General features: G+C 44.4%; 1 protein-coding gene across 2 annotated transcripts in view; it reads right to left on the bottom strand.

Moving 5' to 3' along the window:
* Positions 1 to 27,501, bottom strand: part of ST8SIA5 (ST8 alpha-N-acetyl-neuraminide alpha-2,8-sialyltransferase 5) — a 72,271-nt gene that overhangs the window by 29,958 nt on the left and 14,812 nt on the right. Inside the window, exons 2-3 of one of the 2 annotated variants that reach the window (XM_074532272.1) lie at positions 18,722 to 19,431; positions 3,094 to 3,201 (exon numbers count right to left, since the gene is read on the bottom strand). In XM_074532272.1, coding sequence (XP_074388373.1) covers positions 3,094 to 3,201; positions 18,722 to 18,852 — 239 coding nt within the window. In that variant the 5' untranslated portion in view covers positions 18,853 to 19,431. Of the gene's footprint in view, positions 1 to 3,093; positions 3,202 to 18,721; positions 19,766 to 27,501 lie in introns of those variants that run through there. The other variant, XM_005490125.4, reaches the window with a different exon arrangement.

Below are 27,501 nucleotides of genomic sequence, written 5' to 3'. Positions count from 1 at the left end.
GCCAGCCTGGCACAGCTGGGGCTGCTCAGCTGCACCAGAGAAGCTCCAGGGACACCTGAGAGCCCCTGCCAGGGCCTGCAGGGGCTCCAGGAGAGCTGCACAGCCCCTGGGGACAAGGCAGGCAGGGACAGCACCCAGGCAATGGCTCCCAGGGCCAGAGGGCAGGGACAGATTTTGGCACATTGGGAATGAGGAATTGCTGGGTGGGAGGGTGGGCAGGCCCTGGCCCAGGGTGCCCAGAGCAGCTGTGGCTGCCCCTGGATCCCTGGCAGTGCCCAAGGCCAGGCTGGATGGGGCTGGGAGCAGCCTGGGATGGTGGGAGATGTCTCTGCACATGGCAGGGGGTGGCACTGGATGGGCTTTAATGTCCCTTCCAAATTATTGTGTGATTTTATCTAAGGTGTGCCTCAATGTTTACTGAAATCACATAACACAATAATATTAATATCTTTCTTTCTCAATCATTTTCATGCAGTGTTTAATCTTCACTGCTCATTGGTTTCTCTAAGGCCACTATTCTCATTAAGTCTGGCTGACTTGCAATTCTAATGCACTCATTCCTTCTGCGTGCCTTTGCTTTGGAAGTCCTTCATTTTCATCTAAACCTTCACTCCTACAGGATGAGTTGTCAGCATCTCTACACCCTGTATTAGGTTATGTAATTAAAAGATAAAGAGTAGTTCTAGAATATGTTCAAGTTGATACCACACATGCATGAATAAACATGTCTCTCTATATATAAATGGTACAACTTAATGGAAATCATATTCACATGTCTTTCAATTAATATCTTTAAACACAAAACCTTTTACAAGAAGGTGGTGGCACAGCAAACTGCAGAGCTATGCAGTGAAAAGGTATTCTGTGTGCTTATGCTGACATACAATTAGTTTTGTGCACTTCAGACATCTCTCTGGAGTCCTGTAAATATATACAAATAAAATCAGTTCTGTGAAATGTAGTCTGCAAGTTTTCCATTCAGTGGAAAGAATTATTCATTAAAGGAAGACTTGTTTTCATTTTACAACAACAGCATAAAGTTGAGTGTCAGATTAAGACTCTCAGGAGATGTCTGGTGACAACACAGTCAGAAAGGTGATCAAATGTAAATAGTAAACAATTTTGACACAGCTCTGCAGTAGTCACCACACAGTCTCATCTCCACACTTACACAGTACTTGTTTTTATTTTCCTATATTCCCAGGTTCCACACAAAAGGATAAATAATATCTCTAGCACACTTAGGTGCGAAATATGTTGCAGGTAGACTTATCCCTGACTGAAAAGCTTTCAGCTCCACTGCCAGTAACACAGAACCCCAGAACGTCTTGAGATGGAAGAGACTCACAAGGATCATCCAGTCCAGCCCCTGCCCTGCACAGACCCCCAACAATCCCACCCTGGGCATCCCTGAGATCATTGCCCAAAGGTTCCTGGAGCTCTGGCAGCCTCGGGGCTGTGCCCATCCCTGGGCAGCCTGGGCAGCAGAGATACAGTCACTGACATATCACATAACACAGGCTTTGAAATACACTTTTTTTCTTCATTGATATTATGACTTTGTCCTGTTTATATCTAGCTTGTGTGGTTTGTTTGTGTAAAAACCACTTGCACCTTGAACCTCTTTGTCTTTGAAGGGGCTGAAGAGACTGAGAGCAGCACTGTGGCTCAGCCCCTCACGACTCTGTCTTTTGTATTCAAGGTTTTTGGTTCCCCATCATGCAATCAATGATGGTTCAATTGCCTCTGTCAAAGGTGTCTAGAGGAGGAAATCTATATTTGTTTATTTTCTCATGCCTTCAAGATGATGTGTGTCTTTGTGTCTCACTGAGTTCTTTTATACGCCAAGTGCCTAAACTGAAGACTTTGTAAATACAGATTATATATGCAGATACTGAAAAGGCAACAAGAGAGGAAGATAGATACACACACCAACACATATATACATGAATCCTTTTCCCTCCTGCTCTAAGAGAAAAACTGCAGTGGAGGCTGGTTGCTCTCATAAAGATCTTTTACAAAGCCAACCAGCAGAGCAGCAGGCAGCACTCACAGGATCACATTACAGCAAGAGCCTGAACAGGAACTGCAGCACTGCTGTGGCTCAGTGACACAATGATTTCTGGCAGGTTAGACTCTGCAACTTCTGCTTGCCTTTGAAGTGCTATCAGCTCCACAGCTGCAGTGGTGTACGGTTACAAAATGATGATATTTAAAATAAAACGGGCAATTTACCCAGTGTTTTGTTTATACACAAGTACTAAATGTAAGGTTCTTTTAATTGTTTTTAGTTTTTTCTTTATTTTACAGCTCTTTCTAAGATTTCCCTGCTGCTTATTGAACTTGATGCTACACATGACTCAGGATTTTTAACTACTCCTGTAACTGGTGTTCCAGGAAGGGAGCCCAAATATCCACCCTATGCCTGTGCCTGGATTTGTGCAGATGGCCTGGGATAGCTGTGGAGTTCTCTAGGCACAACTGCTGCCAGTTTTCTGACTCTGCTCATGACCCTGCAGACACCTGAGCCCATGTCAAACCAGGAAGCACAAAGAGTGCAGCAGCACATCAGTGCTTCTCATGTTGCCAAATACTGTAAATAAAGGAAATACTCCAGCCTTATCTTGACAGAACACTTTTCCCCAGCTAGACCCTGAAAAGAATTTAAGTTAAACTATGTTTTCATGGAATACATGTTTTATTCTAAAGACCACATTCTCCAGTGTGCTCTGTATGCACCAACGCTGTCTTGTTGGGACATTTTCTGCTGAAATCCCATTCTCCCATACTGCCACACCTTGACACACAGCATTGGTAGGGAAACAGGAGAGGACAGAACATAGAAACCACCCTCCTGCAGACTTCATGGATGCTTATGAATGATGCTTTGGCATATCCCAAAATGTCCCCAAGGCGTGCAAGGGGGAAAGCAGCACAGCGCTTGGGCATCCCTGACATCTTCTGTACTGTGGGGAGCAGTGCCAAGCAGCCAAAGCACACTGCAGGTCTCATTTTTCATACAGCCTGTGCTCACATTTGTGGTTCACACAAGGAGAGAGAGATCTCTACAGCCATTCCCTCGGGTGTTGGTACCTGGTGCCTGTGTCACTGCCACTCTTCACTGCTCCGTCATCCGTGAAATTAAAGGTGCCGGTCCAATTTGCCAATTCCTCTCCATTCTGCCAGCTAAACTGCAGCCCTCTAGCAAGAAAACGAGGCAGTTGATATTTGATATCATTCATTAGGTCAAGTCTATCAGCATGAGTTCTCATGTCGTATTTCTTAACATACACATGTGACTATGACACATTCATCAAAAGCAATTAAAAGATACCAAGCACAACAAGATATCACCTTACTAGGGTAAACAAATAATTTTTACTTCCCACAGACTCTGCAAGTCCTTGGATGAAAACAATACCAGGTTCCCCACACAAATTTGAAGGCCAGTAGTCATCTGTGCTCATAAACAACACGTATCTATGAGGAGGAGGAAATTTCATTCTCCAAAGACAAGGGCAAAAAGCTGGAGACATGGGAAACCACAGGGCCAACGAAGTAAAAGCTCCAAACTTCAGTTTTACATCTACAGTAGTTGCTAAATGTGGTGGGCACTGGGTCCTTCCTCTGATTTGCTGGCTCTGATAGCAAAGGATGTGTCATATGGTGTCATAACACAGTGCTTATTTTGTCTGTTTGGTAAGATGGCATTTTTTTAAAGCCAGTGCATAAACACAATCACCACAAGCCCCTGTTTTGCAAACTTTCACAGATTGGTTCCAAGGCCAGATGCGGCTTGCAGTCTTCTGGAAACTACACCAATAGCAGGGTAGAAATTTAAAAATGCTGGGGAAATATTGGACAACACAAGCCAAAACTGTTCTCTTATCTCAGAAGCCTGAGATAGAAGAAGGATCTTGCAGATTGTTATTTTTAAACTTTTCCTTTTTAACCCTATTTCATTATCTCAGAAGCCTGGCAAGCTGAGTTGTGAACATTTGGTGCTGCCAATACTGAAAGTTAACTTCCCAGTTGGGCTGTGTGGGGACAGCCAGGAAGCAATCTGCCAGCAGGCTCTGTCCAAAACAAAGGGCATCCAGGACCCCGATGGCTTTGCTGGTCACCAGGCTTATGAGAAGGGCTGGTGAATCTCTCTGGCCACATCCATCCTCCTGTATAATTGGAGCAATTATCAGCATAGAGAATAAAGAAGGAACAACATGGGGTGTTAAAATATGCCCAGGGGAATCATGTGAGGTTTAACAAGGCCGAGTGCTGGAGCTGCATCTGGGTCAGGGCAGCCCATGGGATGAACCCAGGCTGGGCTGAGCAGAGGGAGCAGCCCTGAGAGAAGGAGCTGGGGGTGCTGTGGGTGAGAGCTGGGCCTGCCCCAGCCTGAACCCCCTGCCCTGGGCTGATCCCCAGTGTGGGCAGCAGGGCAGGGGGATCCTGCCCCTGTGCTCCTGGGCTCAGGTGAGAGCCCACCTGCAGAGCTGCCCCAGCCCTGGCTCCAACAGCACAAGGAGCTGGAGCTGCTGCAGCCAGTGCAGAGGAGGCCACGGAGCTGCTGCCAGGGCTGGAGCCCCTCTGCTCTGGAGCCAGCCTGGCACAGCTGGGGCTGCTCAGCTGCACCAGAGAAGCTCCAGGGACACCTGAGAGCCCCTGCCAGGGCCTGCAGGGGCTCCAGGAGAGCTGCACAGCCCCTGGGGGACAAGGCAGGCAGGGACAGCAGCCAGGCAATGGCTCCCAGGGCCAGAGGGCAGGGACAGATTTTGGCACATTGGGAATGAGGAATTGCTGGCTGGGAGGGTGGGCAGGCCCTGGCCCAGGGTGCCCAGAGCAGCTGTGGCTGCCCCTGGATCCCTGGCAGTGTCCCAGGCCAGGCTGGATGGGGCTTGGAGCAGCCTGGGACAGTGAAAGGTGTCCCTGCCCATAGCAGGGGGTGGGACTGGATGATCTTAAGGTCCTTCCCACCCACAGCATTCTGTGATTCTGTGAAACCCTTGCAGTCTCTTCCTCTTCAGCCCAGTTTAACTCCCATCTCCTTGAAGCCCAGCTGGATGCTGCTTTGTTGTGAGGAGATGATTGCAGCTCTGAACTGAACCCCGATGGATGCAGGTGAGGACACGTGAGTCGGTGTTTGCCCCTGGCGCTATCTTGGGTGGGTTAACACCGCCCCAAAGGCTGCTCTGAGCCCGGCTGGTCTCTCACCAGCCCCGCAGGGTTTGGGACTCGCTGGCTGAGGGTCCCAGGGTTTGGGCATCTGGGGGTTCCCTGCCAAATCCCCTGCTGTGGCTGCTCCTGGATCCCTGGAAGTGTCCAAGGCCAGGCTGGATGGGGCTGGGAGCCACCTGGAATAGTGGAACCTCTCCCTGCCCATGGCAGGAGGTAGCACTGGATGAGGCTAAAGTTTCCTTCCTGCCCAAACCACCCTGTGATTCCATGATTATTGTCCAAGTGTGAATACATTATGCTGTAATAGCCATTGGGTAATGCAGTGTTCTGGATTGTCAGGCAGCCCCATAACTTTCGTTTTTATTCAGCTGACCTGCCCAAGGTACAATTTATGAGTGGAATATTGGTGTGTGAAGAAAACATAAGAAAATTACTTGGACATTTTCACTTTGAGGCTTGTTGAAATAAATGCTTGTGGTTCTGTTCCATATACCACAGTCTTACACATTTTTTACCACACTAACTGGTATAGAACCATGGTTTCTTCAAATATATATCTTTGTAAAAGACATTTAAGTATATGGCCTTAAAAATATCTTTTAATTGTTAAAGACATCACTGAATGATACATTGGGAGAGAGGGTAGAAGCATAGGAAAACCAAGCTGGAATTGTGCCTTTTAATTGGATTTAAATTCACTATTTGGGACTTCGATATTTGATTGCAAATTGAAATAGAGAGCATTAATCCAGATAAATGGCTGGTGTTGGTGTGTCCTCCAAAGGTGAACTCTTCTACAGCATAGCCAATATTCAGGCAGATTAAATGAAGAATTAAAACATGCAGTAAAGTCCTTTCCTTGTCTATGTCTTTACTCTGTATGTAACAGCTGACAGGAAATCTAAGTAAATGTTCCAGAGTGGAGGGGGGTGAATCTGTCCATCAAGCAAAACAAATTGTAAGATCACTTTTTAATGCCCTCCTTTCATCAAGCTGGTTTTGGGGAAGGGCGTGCACTGCAGCAGAGGCACCAAGTGTAAAGGACATTCTCATTTTGGGTAAGATCCAAGGGGAGATTGCAAGACTAACCCTGAGGAATGGCAGGTATGTCTTATGATGACCAGCTTGGAATACTTAGCTTTGAAGTGGCAGGATGAGGATCTAATGGAGGTACAAAAATATCCAGGGAGGGATCTGGGTATGACACCTCTCTGTGGTTAAGGACAAAGTACAGAGCTGTGAGCTGAGCTTAGGGTCAGATTAAAGTTAAGTGTCCAGCCCTGAGCCAGCCAGACCACACAGGGCTTTTCTTCCAACAGGTACTCCAGGGATTAACAGAATACAGACTTATAAATACACAAAACACCCTACCAAAGAAACTTTGTACAGCTTACAGGGCTGTGTGTCTCACTGTGAGTCTGCAAGACTAAGACCAAGCTGCTGCTCTGCATTTTTCACAAAGGTGGTGCAATAAATCTCTTTCTCACAGTAAGAACAACTTCCATAAATAATGGTTTGTGGTATTAGGACTGAGTAGATACCAAGGATGAGACATTTAAAAACACTGAATTAATTCTCTTTGTAACAGGATTACTGAGAGCTTTACCATTGATTTCAATCAGCCTTGAGTTGGGAGAATTTAATTTTTGAAATACAAAATTTTCTAATCCTCTCAGGTTTGAGTTGTAAGCATCCGTAAAAAATTGTCTGGCCAAATGTGCAAACAGCCTGAGAAAACAGAAAAGAGACTTGAGCTGCTTCATCACTGTATTTCTTTGGCATTCTATTTGAGTCAAATTCTACCCTGTTCACTCTCAGCAGTAACTGCATTTAAACAGGTAAACAAATTAAGGTTCTGTGAATCAGAATTGCAATATAAAAGCACACAGAGCACAGAAGCACAGAAAAGGAAGAGAAAAAGCATCAGCGCAAAAGGGAGGGTAAGGAAAGATTAAAAGAAGGTGAGGAAAGCTGAGGAAATGACTGAGACATCGAGGCCTACTATGTAATTTACATAGCTTGTGTCAAACAGTTCAAACAAAAAAGAAAAAAAGAAAAAAAGGGAAAAGAGAGAAAAGGGGAAGGAAAAAGAGAAAAAAGAGAAAAAAAGAAAAAATTTAAAAAAAATAAAGGAAGGAAAGCTAAGTGTAAGCTTGGAATTGTTGCCAATGATTGTCAAGTGGAACTTTGCCATTTGCTCAATTTGCCCTAATATAACAACTTCTAAAATTGGGATGTGTCCCCAGCGTGTGATGCTGATGACGGCAAGGAAAGAATTCATAAAAGGTGCAAAAACCAGAAACCCTCTCAGTGCAGAGATCCTTCATTTTGCCCATGAATGTAAGCAAATTGTTCATCAAGGAAGATGTACGTCAGTTATGGATACCATTAATCACAAGACTTATCCCTAACAAATAAAAGTGTGAGCAATGCTCTGCCTCGCGTTGCAGAAACTCCACGAAGTTGGATGCCTTAGCAACAGAGGCCTTGAGTTTCAGGTAAATGTCAAAGCAATATTTTGATCCTAATTGGTAACTGTAAGTGTTGAATCAGTGTGTGGTCAAATAAACATCAGTGTAAAGTAATAATAGGAGGAGGGGGTGAAAAGCCAGAAAATTAACAAAGCAGCAGTGACTCTGAAGAGCTTGTCAAAACCGGCTGTTAGGAAGCAGCAGGAAGCAAAGACTGAAAGCCTGTTGCTGCAATCCAAACAAAAAACAACTCCTACACAAGCAGAGGTTTTAATAGCAGAGGATGTCAGATAATTATGAGGAGTTTGAACTACAAGGCAAGAACGAGCAAGCGGATGAATTGCAGGGAGAAGCTTTGCACCCGTGCTGCTGTCACACTGAGATCCCCCCTCAGCGGGGCCTATTGTCCTTCTGAAAAGGAAAGGAAAGGTGAAAATCCACTTCAAACCAGAAGGCAAGGTGTATAAAGGGAGCTGCTGAAAGAAGGAGACCCAAAAGTCTCCAAGCACAGCTGGAGGTTGTGTCTGGGCTCTATCCATGACTGTGTGTGCAGCAGAACCTGCTCAGGAGAGATCCATGTGATTCCCAGGCACAAGAGCAGCTTGGTGCAGGTGGCACAGTCATCAGCACCTCTGGGTGACAGAGGAGCCATCAGTGCCAGTGGGGCCATCACCTGCCACTCCTGCCACAATTATTCCCCAAATACCACCAGTTCATCCCATTTAATCCCAGGCAGCAGGCGACTTCCACTCATGTCTAAAAGGTGACAGCTACAACTATCCTCATTTGGCATCTACCACAGGCAGGCTAAATCCAAGCCCAAGCAAAACCAGGCAGAAATGAATGTTATTTTGTAATGGTGAAGCTAAGCCAAAACCTGACTCAGCTTGCTGGCCTGCACAGATGGGCAAGGAAGGAGAAGCAGAGGAAGGGAAGGAAGATATGGATGTCCCCAAGAACAAGGCAAAATTTTTTGTCTTTCTGAGCTCCCTCTATTATTTGTCTTCTCCTGCTCTTGCTTTCCAGCAGTTCTCACATCCCTTCTCTATATGCACTCTCCCTAACAAAGAAGCCATTAGGAAGTGACAGGACATCCAGGTTTTGTGATTTCAGCTCCTGTTGAAGTTATTAGCAAATAGTACATTCATTAATTCCATATACATCATTAGTAATTTTATAATCCTGTTTCTGCTAGAAGCCATATACACTTCTCAGATATAGAAGCCATATCCACCCTCTGTCCTGATGACCGACAGCCCAGACCATGTAAAGGCTTCCTAAAGTCACTGGAAAATCAATTTCACTGTACCTCAGTTTCCCTGTTTTGTAATTCTTGTGCCCTTGAGGGGGAGGAACTGAAGCCTTTAGTGTTAAATGATCACTGCTGTCTTTGAAAATGGAAAGTGGTGCCCTTAGCCTGTTAGCAGGGCTGTCACAGAGGTGTTGGAAAGTCAGATGGGTAATCTTGCCAGAGATCCAGTTCCTTCTTTCCGCAAAATAAGGAAACTATGACTCACTGTGTCCACGGGGTGTACGGAAAATAAAACTAAAGCCGTGGTATGCATGAGTGACCTGCAGATGAGAGGGATTGGAAGCACTCACTAAAAAGGATCAGGGAGCTGGAGGAGCTTGGGTGAGGGGAGTATCAGGAGTCTCAGTGTGACAGACTGCTGCACAGGTGAGGAGAAGCACAGCAGCCAGCAGAGACAGCAGCAAGAGGAGGTTTGGAGCAAAACCAAGGACCCCTTTGCATTTTTGCACGGGCCAGAAAAAGCAAGATTAATTACACTGAACTTGAAAAGATATCAGAGGGGCCCAAAAGGAGTAAAGGACTGAAGTTACCACAGTGAACAGTGAGACACTGGGATCAGACCCAGCCCAGCAGTGCCCAGTCAGACCAGCCTGTGCTCAAAACCCCTTCCCTGACAAAAGGGTCAGACTTAGTCCCTGAAGATAACAAAGCCAGGTGACAAGAACAAGGCAAATGCCTACTTGATTAGTTAAATATCACTTTAAACACCCCAATCAATTTTGAAATAAATATGCAAGGCACAACAAGTTAAAAGATGCAGCACAGAGGAAAGAAAGAAAGAGAGAGAGAAAAAGAGAGAAAGAAAAGAAGGAAGTGGGGAAAGGGAAGGGAAGGGAAGGGAAGGGAAGGGAAGGGAAGGGAAGGGAAGGGAAGGGAAGGGAAGGGAAGGGAAGGGAAGGGAAGGGAAGGGAAGGGAAGGGAAGGGAAGGGAAGGGAAGGGAAGGGAAGGGAAGGGAAGGGAAGGGAAGGGAAGGGAAGGGAAGGGAAGGGAAGGGAAGGGAAGGGAAGGGAAGGGAAGGGAAGGGAAGGGAAGGGAAGGGAAGGGAAGGGAAGGGAAGGGAAGGGAAGGGAAGGAAAGGAAAGGAAAGGAAAGGAAAGGAAAGGAAAGGAAAGGAAAGGAAAGGAAAGGAAAGGAAAGGAAAGGAAAGGAAAGGAAAGGAAAGGAAAGGAAAGGAAAGGAAAGGAAAGGAAAGGAAAAGGATCTGCCTGTAGCAGTAGTCCAGGTCCAATTCACCTGTGCTGTGCCAGGTAATACCTGTAATCTAGGTCCATAACCCTGCCAGGCAAGGCACAAATAAATAAAACATTCCTGGGGCCATCTCAAGGACTTGAGCAATATGGTCTCCTTCTAATGTGAGTCCATTAAAAAATTCATATCTTTCGGTGGAAGAAACATTGAATCTGACTAGCCAAGTCTAGAGAAATACTTATTTCTCCAGAGAAATTAGCAAAGTGCAAGTTTTAGTCCTGCTACAAGCACTTACATTCTTCTGCTCGCTGCTTTAATAGAGATCAACCTTTGTCTCAGTGACCTACAGCTTTGTAGATAGACTGACAGTGGGTAATTACTGAGCTCATCACTTACCATCTCACAGGGACAAGATTATTAAAAGGTTTTGAAAATTGTATGAAAATAAGTGGAAGAGCAGGAATGGTATATTCAGAGCAAAAGGAAGAAATTAAATAACATGAGCCCCACAAAACACAAAATATGGATGGACAATATAGGAAAGGTGCACGTCTGGTTTCACCACACTCTTGGCCTTACAGAATTATACCAGGGACAAGTTTGGCTCTTTATGTTAGAGGGAAATAATAGTATTAAAATGGTGGAGGAGTATATTTTGACTAGTGCAAAAAGCAAAATTGGAAACATAGGTGGGAAGCTTCTGGATTATAACCATTATTACACAGAAAAAAGGTTTTGTTTCATGTAGCACATTTCACATTTGGGTTAAATCTTGCATCAGATACTCACAAGCAGTATCTGAAAAAACTTGGTCTAAAAGGACTTCCCAAGAAGGAAAAAACACATTCAAATGGTTGGCTTAAACTGGATCTAACGTTCACCAGGACATCAAGAACATCCAAGGATACCTTCCAAACCTTTACAATCTTGCCTTTTCTCATCTGTGGCTAGAAGATAAACATCCAAAGAGTAATAGATAAACTTTATCAAACTTACTAGCAATAATTATTCACAATTATAATTATTCATAATTTAAATATCATGATTTGCAATACTGAGGGGCAGCACAAAACCAACAACAGAAGGAAATTATAGTGAGGGAGGTAGTTTTCAAGTAAAGAAAAAAAATAAACAAACAACCAAAACAACCAAGCCCTGAGCACAGATACTCACAGGAAATCCCAAATGTTTTAAGATACCAGCAAATTCTGACATTTGAGATGGTAGATGCCTGATGCAGCATGGGTTCCAAATCTCACCACACCACAAGTGACCTGACTAAAATAATTGCACTGCATCTCAAGCTTCCAGCACCAATATATTCAGCATCAGGTCGAGTGTCCCCACAGTGCCCTGAGGGCTCAGGCTGAAGACAAGGAGCAAAATGCATTCACAGTCAGGCACAGGAGTAGCAAATATTCTCTCTCTCCATCACAGAGGTGGATGGCACAATCTTCTCCTGCCACTTAGGCAACACTTCCAAAATATTTACAGCCTCAGATGTTCAGTTAGGACTGTCAAAAGCCCAGCTTTGGCTGTATTTGTTCTGATAGAAAATGCCAGACCAGTGACAGAGGCTGCTTTTAAGGCATTCACCCTGAGAACTAAAGCATAAACCCATCCAAATAAAATGGATGTGAAAGGACATCAACTATCTGCAGGGCTGATGGAAAAGCAAAATGGATGCAAGCAACAGAGGGCAAGCATGCCTCAAAGAAATGAGAGGTTAAGTCCACAATTTGCCTGAGGGAGGCATGGACTGCTTAGCAATGAATACACTTGAATTAAAAATTGAGAAATGAAATGAAAAAGCAATCAAGGGTAAGAATGAAGCACAGCGGAAGTAAGAAAATACAAAGCTTTGCACAGTGGTTGTGCCTGAACTAAATCCAGCAAGTGTAAGAACCATCAGGAAACTCCAGCAGGGTCGAAAATGGAGGACCAAGGCAGCAGGTGATCAACACAGGCCACAGAGGTTCGTGGTCGAGGCTGTGATCCATCCCAGGTGGGGAGCATCCCAGGGTGGAGCACAACCCAAAATGGGAACACAGCATTCTGGGTTTGGCTTTTCACAAAAGGCTTCACCCAGGGTTCTGGGTTTGGCTTTTCACACACGAAGGCAAGACTGACCTTTGTACCTGCCCACACACCAAGAGGCCAAGCAGGTAGTTCTTTTCTAAACATCATAAAACAAATTGATGGCATTTCTTCTCTAAGAGAGGTGTCTCAGCAGTTAAATCATGTTGGGTGAAAGGGTGTTGAATGCTGGGCATTGGCAAAACTCAACCATTACTGTGTCATACCAAGGCAACAGGTCTGTGTAAAATGAGGATTTAACCCAGATATTCTGCCAAATACACAAGAAGAATTGTTTGCTTGGATGGAAGGAGGCCTAGATCTTCACAGAACAAAGTTAGACTGAAGGAAGATGCTGCTGGGTACTACATGAATTAGAATCAGGATTTAATTGCCTCTGTATTAATCAGTAGGGACAATGGCCATTTTTTGGCTGGTAGGCAGGACACTTATAATCCACTGCTCCAGGGCAAAAAGTTTCTGGAGAGCTCCTACAGCCCAGCATGATTCAAACCAGCCACAGGGTGGGCGTGTGGACACTGGCCTAGGAGCTGCTGGGTGTCCAAAGCCACAATAAAAGGGACAAGTGTCCGAAGGCCACCCTGTAGGACACACCCCTCACGATATGAGGTCAGGAAGGACCATGGTGTGACACACCAGGGAGTGACACGCTTGGATAATGGAATTTGCACATGTAAAACACTGAAATAAAGGATGCTCATTACCTTAATTGACTGTCATCTCAAGAGTGGAGAAGGACTGGCAGTTCACAGGCCAGACCAGTGGGTGGTTTTGCCATCTCAACAGCAGAGGTGGAACAAAACAATGCTGGAAATACAGCATAGAGGGAGCAGGGATATAAACCCTGATGGTTTTCTGCATCAGGGCCATGGGGAGCACTGCCAGGGACTACAGGACAGGAAATAACATTTCCTCACACTCTAAAATTTCAGCCACTTGAAGCTCTCCTTTAAAAGCAAATTAAAATCATAGTTAAAAATCCCCAAACCTTTAAGTATAGAAGAAAAAATTGTTGGATTGAGGAGAATTGCCTAAAGCAACTAAGAATAGCAGTGGGAAAGGGAATGGGAAGTGGGATGGGGTGACTGCATCCAGCCTCTGGATGGAGGAACATCAACCTGTTGGAGCTAGTCCAGAGGAAGCCACCAGGATGATCAGAGGGATGGAGCAGCTCTGCTGAGAGAAAAGGGTGAGAGGACTGGGGCTGTTCAGCCTGGAACAGAGAAGCTTTGGGGTGCCCTCTCAGCACGTGAAGGGAGACAACAAGGAAGATGGAGTGAGAGTATTTACAAGCGCCTGGAGTGACAGGACAAGGGGCAATGGCCTCAAATTGACAAAGGGTAAATTTAGGGTAGATGTTAAATTGTCCCCTGTCAGAGTGGTGGCCCAGGGTGCCCAGAGCAGCTGTGGATCCCTGGCAGTGCCCAAAGCCAGGCTGGACAGGGCTTGGAGCAGCCTGGGACAGTGGGAGGTGTCCCTGCCCATGGCATAAGGTGGGATTGGATGGGCTTTAGGGTCCCTTCCAACCCAAACTATTCAGTGATTCTGTGAGCCCATGACTTTGGAGACAGCTGAATTAATCTATCAGCTCCCTGTTGGTTCTGCCCCCTCCATCCCATTGCCAGCAGGGATGCCTGCACCCCATGAAATGGCCTTGGGAATGCCCTGTAGCAGGAACAGCACGAGTCTCAGCTTCTCCTGCTGTGCTCAACTAGATCTGCCCTCTTTAAGGTGGTGTCCATATCCTGTAAGCACATATTTTTTTGGTGTTATAGAGTGTTTGAAGACTTTGCTTTGTTCTGAAGTCTCCAGTACTCTTCTCTGAAGAAAGCTTCCCAAACCCAAGACCTCCCAGCACCTTGTCAGGGATTCAGCCAGATGACTCACAGGATACATGTAATTTCTGTGGAGTAGTAATTCCCTCTGGTTAGAGCTGGAAGCACAGAGCAGTGTGACCAGAGAGAGATGACTCACTAGGTGACCTTCAGATTATGCCTTTTGGGGAAGATATTTCAATGGCAGGAGAGTTTTAACTCAGGAATAGATGGTCTTAGGTTATGGCTAGCACTTTCACAGGGTGTTATGAGCTGGCCAGAGGAGCATGGGGCCAGAGATGGGGCAGGAACTCTCAGCTGACCTGAGCTGGCTGGAGTTAGGGCAAAAAAAACTCAGTTTAGGACAAAATACAGCTTGGGCCACACGTAGCCTCCATGTCCCCATTTGCAGCTCCTGCTGTCCCTGCTGTAGGAATGACATGAATTTAGGGTACAGATGAAATGTGCAGTTCAGGTTCATTTTCTCTGGGTTTCTTCCTTTAGTCCATGCAGTGCAGAAAGTGATCACAAATAATCACAAATGATCTTATATAATAAGGAAAGAAGAAAGGATGCCTGGGAATTGATTTGCAAGTGTTGAATAAAAGCTGCCTAAGATATTAAAAAATGGTGGGTTTTCCTCAAGTCATGAGATTCTGATATTAGTAAGAGGGCACACATACATAAGAGTGATGTTTTATTCTCATTTAGAAGAAACAAAGCTTCCAAATAATACAGGCTGTCTGCACAGGAAGGTTTGCTGAATCTTGCTGTATGATTCTTTGCCATCTTTTTTTACCCTCTGGCAGGCCCTGGGGTAATATTTGTTCAGGGTCTTTAATAGTTTTGGAAACGTGTTCTCCTAACTCAGCTGAATAAAAGGGGTTTTAAAGGTGCAGATTCTCTTCTTCACATGACACTCTTCAGTGTGCAGAAGTGAGTCTCTTAAAACACCCAGAATTTAGTGAATTTCCTGCCAACAGAATATTGGTATATAGCAAAGTATTGCTCTGATATCTTTCCCTTGCCAAAGGGAAGGACTGTCCTATTGATCTCTCCCATGCTACAGGTTGGGAGATGAAGACAGATTTCAACATTTTTTTACTGTAGTGGCAGTTTCCTGATGTAATCCAGGATTATTCCCTGCTGGCCAAACAAGAGCTGACAAAAAAAAGGCCAGCCCTCAGCTGAGCATCTGATTCAAAAGAAAATTCAGCTGAAAGGCGAGCATTGGAAAGATGAGTCAATACAAAAGCAAGAGACAGCTCTGGATTTAAGCAGAAGACCACAGCATTTAACCTACTTTAGCAGATCAATGCAGTGGATTTTTAATCATCACATTAATCCTAAAATAAAAATAATTACCCCAGAGATCGGTATTAAAGTCCCTTAATTATATCTCTTTTCATCATCCTTTTTACTGGGGATCAGAAGCTGCAGAGACCAGAGCTTCCCAATGCCATTTCTGCAGCTTGTGGTTTGACTCTCCTGTTAGAGAACTTCAGCTGCAACTGCAGGGATGAGGCACTGGCCTTGGTGAGAGCACCCACACCCATCCCACCTGGGAGAAAACTGAAAAAGGGCAAAAAAGAAGGTGGACAGGACTCTGCTTTCCAATGACACTGCATAAAACTGCAAAGGAAGGAGCGGGGAACATTACACAGTGGATGAAAAATGTGTGAATGCCTAGAAATTCAATCTCTACACTGTCCCCTTCTTCCAGCAATGCCAGGAGCTCATTAACATCCCATAAGTGTAAAGAGAGAACTTTGACCTGAGGCTGGGCCCCTTATCAAATTTCCCTGAGCAGAGTTTATCTCCTGGAGCATCCTTTCCTGTCCACAGTCCTGCCACCCCCACAGATGCTCTGGGAACGTGGCTATGGGCAAATGCAGGATCCTGAGCCCCCATGGACAGCCTCAGGGGGGATTTCATGGCCATCAAACCAGCCCATTCCCTGCTGGTAAGGGTAAGTGGCATGGCTCTCAGCAAACTTTCCCATCCTTCTCCCAGAAAAAGGTACCTTTCTCCACTCTGCTCTTTGGGACCAGTCCTGAGTCTCTGCTGTCACCTGCATTGTGCCCAAGCTGCTTGTTTCAGGTCACACTTCCCTGCCTTGATGGCCTTTACCCATTTCCACCATCTTCTTGCAGGGAAAAGAGCCACCCTGGTGTTATATTTAGACTTAAAAGCACTGTACATTTACTGAAATAGTACTTTAGGGCAATTTTCAGGTTTCTCCAAATACACGGGGGAATTTCTTCCTGCTGCCCTGGGAGGAGGCCGTGGGGCCTGCTGTTGCTGCAGGTGTTGGGATGCAGGCAAGGGCATCCCAAACAAGCAGCACATGGAATCCCAGAGAGTAAATGGCTGCGTCCCCAGGCTCCAGCTTGGCAAGTGGCACCAGGGATATAAATACCCCGCTTCCCCTCTCCGAGGAGCCTCTCCAAAAGCACCAGGTACAAGTCAAAACACGTCCAAGGAGCCTCACAGCCGGAATCAGCTTCTAGCAGGGGGCTTAACACCGGAGGTTTGTGAAGTGCAGGAGTAATTAAAGGTTACAGCTGCCCCTTGCTGGCAATCAGGCTGCCCTGGAATGCTCACCACAAGGTAATGCAGGGTGTTAAGGGAGAGGGAGGGAAAGGAAAGCTGGGAAAAAAAAAGGTACCTTCATAATATTGTTGTGGTAACAATGCAGGACGCTGATTAAATCACCTTTCTGCCACCAAAAACTTGCAGCCACATCCTGCATTTTTATTTCCATGGAAGAGGGGTACTGCCAGTTCCCAGCAAAAAGGAGCTGAGGTGCTTTTTTTTTCCCTGCACTGAGTTAGCAGAGCTCTTAATGAGACTATTTTCACATGATTAATTAAAAAAAAAAAAAAAAGTAAAAGAAACAAATCATTGCAAGCTGGAGTTAAAAAAAAAAAATATTTTCCAGTCCAAGTGACAAAATATATGCCCATCTCCCTACTTGAGACTATTTGATGGCAGAGGGCTCAGAACCAAACTTTCTCCTTGCAATCCCAGAATCCCAGGAATTGGACATCAGCCTTTTTTCATTCCCTGATGATGACAGGAGTGGTTCCCAGGGCATGAGGCAGGACACAGGCAGGCCCCAGAGATCACTCAGTGGAAGAGTTTTTGGTTGCATCTTCTCATAATTTTATCTTTACTGTGACATTTTTCATTTCAGTGTGTACTTTCTTCTCTCAAACCCTGTTACAGTAATTTTGACTTAGAAAAGCAAGGATTGGTAGGACTGCCAGGCCTCCAGGACAAATGGGAAAAACTGAGAAAATAAGGAAAAATGAGGCCTCGACCTGCCCATAAAGTCATGTTCTTAACACTGAGAAAGCTTATTACTACCCTTGTCTACCTAGCAGGTTCCTGAAGCTCCCCAAATGTGGAGATTTTATACCTCCTCAGGTAATTATTTGCTTTAAAAGTTCCCCATCATGATTAAATCCAAATCTTACCTGCTACAACATTTTAGCACTTTGTGAGTGTTTAGAGAGAGGTACTTATTGCTTTTTTTCTTCTAAGGTTTAATTTGGGTATTTCAAGTCAGTTATCCTTTCTCCCCTCAGTTTTCTCCAAGCCAAAAACCCCCATGTTTTCTACACTGCTGCTCATTCTTGCTTCTTCTAACTGAGGAAGTCACATCTTTCTGGAGCTGAGGTGCCCAAAAAAATCAGAGTCCCCCAGACAAGGCCTTGTGCTACACAAGGCACACAAATTGCTCTGTGGATAAACAACACCCCTGTCTAAACATATCAATATCATGCTTGCTTTTCCCTCCCAGAGAGAAATGTTGGCTGATTTGCCAGCATTTTGCTTGCTCTTGGCACAGGGCAAACAACTCCATGAGTTGCAAGCAAGGCAAGAACCAAACCATTTATCTCTCCTGGCAGAATGCAGCTCAATTCCAGTAAAAAATTCCACAGCAGCTGCCTACACAACTGAAACACTTACCTCAAAGCATGTAAGGGAAATATTCATCTTCATAAAATCATGCGAGCTGTAACTTCTCAAACTAGGTTTAAGTAAAATAAACTCTGCATGGGTCAAGGTTAAACATTTATAGGGCCCCCTCGGTGTTTGCTGTGAAAAGAGCATTTTCAGATCAAAGAGTGATGTGCTCTACAGCGAGGCAGTCTCAGCAGCAATTCATGAGAACACAGCAGTGCAAAAATAAAGTGCTCTCTCGGTTATCTGGAACACTAATATTGATTTTAGGAACTGCATCTGCATGTTTGTTTCTAAAGACATTGAAGTTTCAGCAATGAACATGCTACTTCAATTCAACATCACGAGCAATTTCAGCCTGAACTTACACAGAGTGGAAAGCCTTGTAAGGGGCAAATACTCAGGTGGCACGAGTCTGTTTAAGTTGAATACAAACCCATATTTTTGCCGCAGCTGAGGATTTAAACATAACCCAGGGAACTCACAAAACATTATATTCTGCCTAACCCTCTCCTGCACTCATAACCTAACAAACATTACAGATGCTGGATGCACCTTCCCAGGCTGACAAGATATTGTTATCATCAGCAAAACACTGAGAAGTGGTTTGAACTGCTGTAATGGTCTGCCTGGGGCTCCATCTCCCCTCAGCCTGATCAGACAACTTTTCCTATTCCCTCTGATCCCCCCTTACCTCTTGAGATAGTTCCTCCCGTAGAGGATCTGCTGCAGCAAGGTGACCACGGCAAAGGCGCAGATGAAGATGAAGAACAAAGTTCTGTTTCCCAGCAAATCCCGGCTTGATGAAGGGTCAGTGTATCCCATCCTTCTGAAAAGCCACGGAAGCTTCGCTGGGTAAAATTCAGTTCATTGCCACCTTCATGCCCTTTTTGCTGGGGGCTGGAGGGGAATGCCTGCTGGCTTTTCTGTGAGCAATCCAAGGACAAGGTATCCCATTGTTTGTACCCTGCTGCCCCTTCCTTGCCCCTTTTGGATGTTAGCTCCGGGACTGTGCGCAATGGCTTGCTTCCATGGTAAAGTTTCCAGGAGATTCAGACGTGGGTAACATCTAAAATCATCTCTCAGAGCTCTCTCAGCGCAGGCAGCCTGTGCTGTGTGAGAGGCATTCTGTTCCCTCTAAGCCTCTCTTGAAAACCCGCTGCTAGCAATTATCTACTTCAATCCCATTTTCATATTCCAGATGGGGGAAGCTGCACACAGACCGGAGAACTGCAGCCAATGGCAAACACGGGGCTCCGGCAACCTGCGTTGGAAGCACATAGTCGTCAGCTCCTCTCTGCTTCTGCTCAGTGATTCCGACCAAATGTGCTCACAAGGAGACGTGACTGGGGCTTGCTATTATTGAACAAGCATGCAACAATCATGAGGATTTCATTCAGAACCCTGCAGGGAAAAAAAAAAAAAAAGGGAAAAAGCAGCTCAGCAGCAGCAGCAGTCTGGTCAGGCTAGCAGGAAAGCTGCATTCTGTGCAGCAGCGCGCCGTCCGTGCCGTGGCTCCCGTGCTGTGGCATTTGCATGCAGAATGCAGAGCCTTCGGTGCCACTCTGCTCACTATTTGGGCTCCTCTGTTTCCCCTATTCCTCCAGAGTAAGCATGAGCAAGGTCACTGTGCATCCCTTCAAGGACAGAGCTCTCAGTGCCTGCATGCTGATTTATTGGAGGCTCTGAGTAGCCTCACAGCCGCAGAGAGGGAGCCTGCCTCTCAGTGCAGGCTCTAAGAACCATTCATTTAAAGAGACAAATATTCTGATTGTTCCTCCACTAGACACAGTTCCCTTTTGAAAGGGCAGAGCAACAAGACCTTGTCCACAGCCCTCGTAACTCCTCTAAATCCCCCTCATTTTCAGGAGAGGCTCAGTTCAGCTCACAGGGAGTTTTGTCGCTCATTTCTTTGGGAGCAAAATCTAACCCAACCCTAAAACAAGTTCCAATGAAAGCTTTATCCATGAATGAAACATCCAGACTAGGAGGTTGTTTTGCCCCAATAACAGATGGGAAAACGATTTTGACAACAAAATGAGGGGGGAAAAATCCATTGTCTAAGAGAATAGGAAGATTTTTGTGTGAATAGATTTTCCAACAGTTAAATCAGCGTATGCAAATTGCTCTAGTGTGCCAGCAGCCCAGCTGTGTGGAGCAGCAAACAGAGTGTTCATGGACTTTGTTTCAGCTGTAACTCGTGCTCCATGTGAAGAAGGGCCAAAGGTAACTTGGTGCAACCCTTTCAACACAGTCCTTAAAGACAGGGCTAGTCCTCAGCATGACCTACAGCAATTTAGGCAAGACAGACAATGGCTAAAGCAGGCTTTACCTTACTTGATTTTGAGTAGTAAAAGTCACACAAGTGTTTAAGGTGTGATGCTGGTCACCCTGAACTCCTGCAGGCTGCAGAGCAGTACTTTAGACACATCTGACTTTGCAGAGAAGGTTCAGGGACCCAGTCCCTGGTTTGTCCTGCCTCAGTGCCTCTCACAAATCCCACACCTCTATTTCTGAACCCTGCCAAATGCTTCCATTATCACCTTGCTTATAGGGGGGACCCCGAGTCAGATCAAAGATTATCCAGGGAAAATCAGGGGTAGAGGGCAAGGACATACTTCCTTGGAAACACTCTTCTACTATTTTGTCATTCAGGGTCTTCCATAAAAAAGGAAAGAAAACCAATATTTAGGATAGAGAAATAACTCAGTGGGATGCACTGTACTGGGAATAATACATACACCAGGGGACTTCAAGTTAAACACAAAAAGTAGTTTGATTCCCTATTGTCAAAGCCATCAGCTCTGGGGTCAAATAAAAGCCATCAGCTCTGGGGGGCAAATATTTATTCTTTAAATGATCAGTCCTTACAAGCTCACATTATATGAGACTGTTTCCATACAGGAACTGAACCATCTAGATGGATCTACCAGAAACCCTCTCAGGTAAAGGAAAAGCCCTATGGACATCAAAATTCCCAGGCTGAGACCCCACAAGACACTGCACTGGCAGATTTGTATGCAGCAGCTTAGTCAAGGCCAATAAGTTCAGAAGTGAAGGAAAATTTACTTAATGATTTGAACTGTTTGATTTCTACTGATAGCTTTGAAAACTCAGAGAAATTTGCCTCAGTTGCTCTGGGAGTCATTTTACAATAACAGCAAATTATCAGAGAGTAGAATTTGGCTTCCTATGATTTTCTGTAGGTGTGAAACTTATTTTGCAGATTCTTATGTCACCTAGGTTTTGGTGAAAACACTTTCAGCTTTTCTACTTTTACTGCCCTCCATTCAAAAGGATTTTTCTTCCCCTTGAGATCTGTGCAGTAATGCACCAAATTCCTGAGCCTAGCAGAAGCTCTTCCTCCTGGAGTGATGGTGAGCCTGAGCTGCAGCAAACAGCCCATGCACTCTGTCAGTCTTTGATTTTCTGTGTCCTCTCATCATGCTCTGCTATATCAGGACCGGCCAGAAGATGCAGCACCTGAGAGACCTATGTGCAAGAGAGCTGCAGACCCAAAGTACAAAGGTATCTACAAAAAATAGGAGAGGTTTTCTGTGCCAGAGTTTGCACAGGCATCATTCCCAACGTCACATGCAAAAGAAATCTGTTTGCTGCCCTCAGCCCAGTACAACAACAACACTGCACAACTGGAAGCAGACCAGCTCCGTGCAAGCACAGAGAAATAGAATGTCTATTGAAAAATTTTCATAGGATGCTCAAGGTTGCCTGCAATATTTATTGTGAGTGAAACTGTCTGAGACTGCAGAAGTGCTGAATGAGCAGTGTCAGCACTCATTCCCGAGGCCCTTTGAGAATTTAACTTGTAAACTGCAGGCCTCCTTTAAAGCATCAGGCCTCTGCAGAGAAAAAAAAATATATATTTTTATAATAATTTTACACCCTGCACTTGAACAAGCAGCAGACAACAACAGATCCCCTCCAGAGTCTGAGAAGGATTGGAAAAGCCCTCTAAGAGCCTTGAGCCCAGACATTCCCCCAACACTGACAGGTCCACATTCACCCATGCCCCCAAGTGCTGCATCCACCTGCTTTAATAACATTTCCAGCACGACAGACACAAGCTCAGAATGGGTATTCCTGCATCCATTCTTGGAGCACAGACTTCAAAATCTAAAGCAAATCTGGCAAAATGGATCTTAATATGAAGCTGCCAGAAGCAGTCAGTCTTACACGTGTCTGGCCTTTATTTGTTGCATGTGAGCTGCTTGCTAAATATCACCAGAGATAATCTGTCACAAGAAACTCCTCCAGCCTGAGCAGTGAGACTCTGAGTGCTCTAACACAAACACAAACATGCTCCTTACAGTGACACCCTCCAATGGGAGCTCATCATTTGCCCTTGGGGCCCAATGAAGCAGGTTTGAATTTATTATTTTTTTTTTAAATAAGCTAGCATTAAATTTCAAAGACAAAGAAGATAAGACCATGCTACTGAAACTCTATATGAGAGGAAAGATGAATTGGCAAGAGGACAAAATCTGGTAGGGGTCAGACTCTACTTCTCTTCTGGAGGCAATAAGTTCCTCTCTCTCACTCTCTATTGAAAGGACAATACACAGCCCTTCCTGCTGAAATGCAGTTTATTTTTTAATGCAAATGAACTAGAAAAATTCATTTTTGATAGGCAGCCCTGATTGGGAATTTTTTTTAAGTATCTTTCACTGAACCTGTCATTTGAATCAATGTTTGACTGATCATGCATCCTAATTTCAGCTGAAAGCAAGGGTATTTGGGGTCTGGGACAGCAGATCTGTCTCTTGGTTGTTTAGTCACAGAACACTTAACTGAACATGTTAACTCACAGAATCATACAGGTTCAGGGTAAACAAGACATGCTTCACATTCTCCTTCAGGATTTTTTTCCTTCCTGCCTGCTCAGCCACTCTTCATGGCTGTTATTCAAACCAAAGAACTCCCCAGCCAGCATTGCAGAATACTATGGGTGGTAAACAGTTTGAGCACATTTTTTACACCTCATTTTCCCCCCTAAATTAAAATTAAATCATGCCTATTTACAGTTTCCACAATGCTTGTGTAAACTGCTAGATCCATGATTTTGCAAAGTGCTGGCACATAGGTATATGGCTGGAAGGTTCTGCTGAACACGAAACTCATAAACATATGCTTATCAATATTAATTCTTTTGCAGATATAAACCATGAATTTATTAGCATAATCGAGCGCTTAACACAATGTCTAGTCCCCCATCACTGCCACAAACCCATATGTCTTAAACTGAGAAAGAGAAGGAAGCTGAAAGGATCCAGCTAAGATGTAAACATTTATTTTCTTCTGAGTTGGGTTCAGCCACATGGAGATGACAGTGGCCAATTTGGCACCAGGCTTCCACCTGTGGAGACAGCTGCATTAGAGGACATATCCTGAACACAACATATGGTCTGTACACTGGATACACATTACATCATCTCTTAGATCATGACCAATTTTTCTCCAATTATGGGTCCCATCGTGCTCCATTATGGGGGAAAAAATGACCCAGTGTATAAAATATCCCTTTTTTACCCTGATGACATCGTCTCTGTTGGGAAAGGAGTGATGTCTGCCTCAAAGGAATAAGGAAACTGCAGAGGCTGCCTTGGCTGCAGTGCTATACATTTACTGTTGACAGTTCCTTATATCAGAGCCTGCTAAAATGTATAGCAAAATGCAAAACTCAGAGCTGAGGACATCTCTGCTTTCCATGTTCCTAGAAAACAAAGGAAGTTAAGTGTGATTGTTATGGTCCTGTTCAGGCTCATGGCCCCGGAAGTAACTGAGAGCAGTGGAAGCCCAGCCTCTCTGCAGAGAAAAAGAAACAGGACCCAGATTCATGTACAGGAATAATCAATAATAAACATTAGTTTGATTTTGGAGCACTGCATGAGAGCCCTGGGTTTAGCAACAATTCAAGGGGACTGAGATGTTGGCAGAGCCACAGAGGGGTCAAAGGGTTTCCGTGGCCAGCAGTTGCTCTCAAATAAGAAATGTGATCCTGCCTCTGTTCCAAACAAGTCATAACTCCCACCCAGTTCTCCAAAACCACCTTGAAAACCTCCCAAAGGAAAGCACTGGAATTAGTAGCACTCACTTTAATGGGTGTTGAAAGGTTGGTATTTCTTTTGGATGAAAATATTCCAGTAGTAACATCACAATGAACAAATATTTCCCATGACCAGAGTAAGGATCACACATTATCTAATGCTGAAAACCACAATTAATAATTATTTCACTATTTCAGCCGTACATTTTTACAGAAAAAGTGAAAAGGTTAATCTCAAATATTTTTAAAAATATGCAATATGGCATATTAATTCACAGAGAGAGCACATCAGATTTTGGAATACATTTTGCTCTGTCAGTGAGTGGCATTAATCCACATTAAAGAATGGATGTAAATGTAAAAATGAAACTTTTCCTCTGAACTATCAGCTAATTAAAACCTTCAAATTTTTACATTGCTTTTATGATCAAGATGTAAAAGAGACCTAGTATAGAAAATCATTTAGAAAAAGTTACAAGAGTTACTTTTTATCTCAGTTCTGCAGTGATTTTGTATTCAGAGGAATTAAGTATATTCCTCTTGAATTAACCATCAGCTTCAGTTCCCATGACCTTTCAAGAAAGCCAGACATTCAGGTTTTGAGCCATTCCTCATTATGCCCTCCAACAGCACTAATTACAATGCTGGCTACACACATTAGTATCCACTAGTCTAACTGCTACTTCACCTGAGCTACTCCTCTAGCCAAAGCCAGTATGTATTCAGACACATCATGATTTTTTAAATAATCCATGCTAGTCCATGACAAAAATTATTAATTAAAAAAAAATATCCATCTGGCTTTTGTGGTCTTCAAAAATCCCCATTCTTCATGAGGCATATTTTATTTTGCTCTTCTGGCACTCTGGAAATGCCCACTGGAACCTGGACAAGGAACTTGGAAGAGAGACACCTCTACCCTTATAGCATTGTGACCAGACACACCTTTCTGCCCCTCCTGGGGCAGTGTGGATTCAGATTTTAATCCCTGCACAGTCTCTGGTCTGACCTGAAAAGTGGCCACAGAGGTGGCTATTAATAAAGCTGGTGGCATTTTCAAATTCCTTCCTTTGGATCTGTGATCTGCCATAAATCCCTGGGTCGTGCTTTCCTGTGTTAGGGTAACAAATAAAGAACATTCCTGGAACAGTCAGACACTGCAGCCAGGCATCAGCTGAGTCAGCTCCTGCCACTGGCATTTGTAATTTACCCAGGCAAGACGGAAAGGTGACAGTGGGATTTATTAGCCCCTTTGGCAGGCAGCAGGAATTGCAATTTGGAAGTCGTGTTTGGTAGCATGGAAACGGCTCGGCTTACAAACAAGTGCAGAACCAAGACAACAATGGTCCATTTTGCTGCCAGAGAAGCTTGAGAGTCTCAAGGGCGGCACCAGCCACCCAGAGGGATAAGCTCCAACCACAGGCAGGGCCTGGATCACCCCTGACCTCTGCCAGCAGCTTGGCCTTTTACAGCCCTGTTACAGGCAGTGCTGGCATGGGAAGGGAGATGGATATGCAACCAAAAACGTATTTAAGCATCTTCCTCCCCTTAGGATGTTGGGAGTTAAATGGAAATCCTTGTTTGGCTCTTGGCTGCAAGTGAATTGGTCCAGGGCTGTGATTAGAATGAGATCTTAAACTCAGGCTGGGATAGTGGAAGGTGTCCCTGCTGATGGCAGTGGTTGGAACAAGATGGCCCTTAGGGTTCTTTCCAACCCAAATTGTGATTCTATGATTTATGATGACCCTGTTGACAATAGCTACTTCCAGCTACTTCCAGTGCTGTATTCCACATATTTCTTTCTATAACAGGACCACCAGTACATCCATCAGTCAGAAAATTTTCAGTTTTTATCCATGATCTTTGGTGGTGGTATTGATCTCTTGCTGGAGACCCTGCAACAGATGTTCATTTAAATAGCTGAGTACAGTCAACTGGATGTGTTTATTGTCTCTAAGAACCTAAAATGGGGAAGACAGAATGGTAATTTATACACAGCCAGTATTAACATCCAACACCATACGGCCTACAGGATCCAGTGCTGTGCAGGCAGATATTAAGGAAATGCCTTTGACAGGGAGAGACGTCCACAGAAGAGTGGGGATGAGGAGAGGGCAGCACAGCATGGCATTCAGCCAGAATAGGGCTGGGTTTTTTTTTTTTTTCAGAATGTTCCCATCAGCATCACCTTTATTTAAACATCACTTTCAATCAGCTTTTTTATTTTCTTCCAGGTGTATCCAGCAGCTCCTCTGGAGCTAAGAAATTTGTGCGTGGGTTTTCTTTCACGCACTGTGGGTAGGAAGGTATGTGGGAACTATAATTCAGTCACTCTAAATCACATGTAGCTGAAGCTTGAAAGAAAAATAATAATAAATGGTTCAGATTGTCAGGCTCAGTGCAATTCTCAATCAATTAAAGCTTATTTTAGCACCAGGGCAGTTCATTTTTATAATGTTCTGCTGGCATTTTGATGCTTTCATGTTACTGTGTAGCTAAAAGGTCCTGCTGGGAACAAATTACTCTTGGTAGAGCATTCTCTGAACTACAATTTCAGTTTCAATGATAATAAATATCAAATGATAATAAATATTACCCACAAGAGCAAACAGCAGCAAGAAAAGGGCTACTGGCAGTGAGAGAGAATGGCTCTGGACCTGGGTAAAGGAGGAAGATAAACCAAGGGCTCAAGCACAGTAAAACCATTGCTTGGGCTCAGAGTCTACAAAGTATTCTTCAATGCTTATGACTTCCAAATGTAATTCAATGTGTTGAGACATTAAACAGTGAAAAGTCACCAGTGAAAATATTCCTCCACTGGCTTGCTGCTTCTTTTCATGATCAGTTAAAATTAAATACTGTGTCTGCATTTTAGATCTGCATTTTCTGTTGTTATCATGGTTCCCCTTCCACAGATACGGATTGCCCAAATCTAAATTTCTCTTTTGCTGCGCTTGAGAATTTGAACCACAGCGTCAGATTCACACTGAAGGTTTCAGAGCTTCAAAAGTTGCTTAATTGATGAGGAGAGCTCTGACAATTGATGTGACAACAGAAACCAGAACCAGTACTGTTTGTGGGTCCTTGCAGCGCATGGAAGCAGCTGGCAAACAAGAACAACACTGTAGCTTCACCTTTCCTAGCTGGAATCAGAGACAAAATATTTGTTTAATAAGAGCGGCAATAATCACAATAAGTTGTTCTTTTTTTTTTTTCACTGTGCCAAAGACAAAGATATTAAGGAGGATATATCCTAAACTGCTGCACACTGTCATTATAAACTGATTCAACTTTTGCTCCAAGCTTTACCAGGTAAGGGAATTAAAAGCAAAGTGGGAAGGCTGCATGAAGAATGTCCCTTATTCCTTTTTAATTTACAGATCTTGAGCCTCCTAGTTGCTCTTGTTTTT

This window comes from Zonotrichia albicollis, chromosome Z (genome assembly GCF_047830755.1).
Source record: "Zonotrichia albicollis isolate bZonAlb1 chromosome Z, bZonAlb1.hap1, whole genome shotgun sequence".
Classification (NCBI taxonomy): domain Eukaryota; kingdom Metazoa; phylum Chordata; class Aves; order Passeriformes; family Passerellidae; genus Zonotrichia; species Zonotrichia albicollis.
This window is presented reverse-complemented; position numbering and strand designations above follow the sequence as displayed.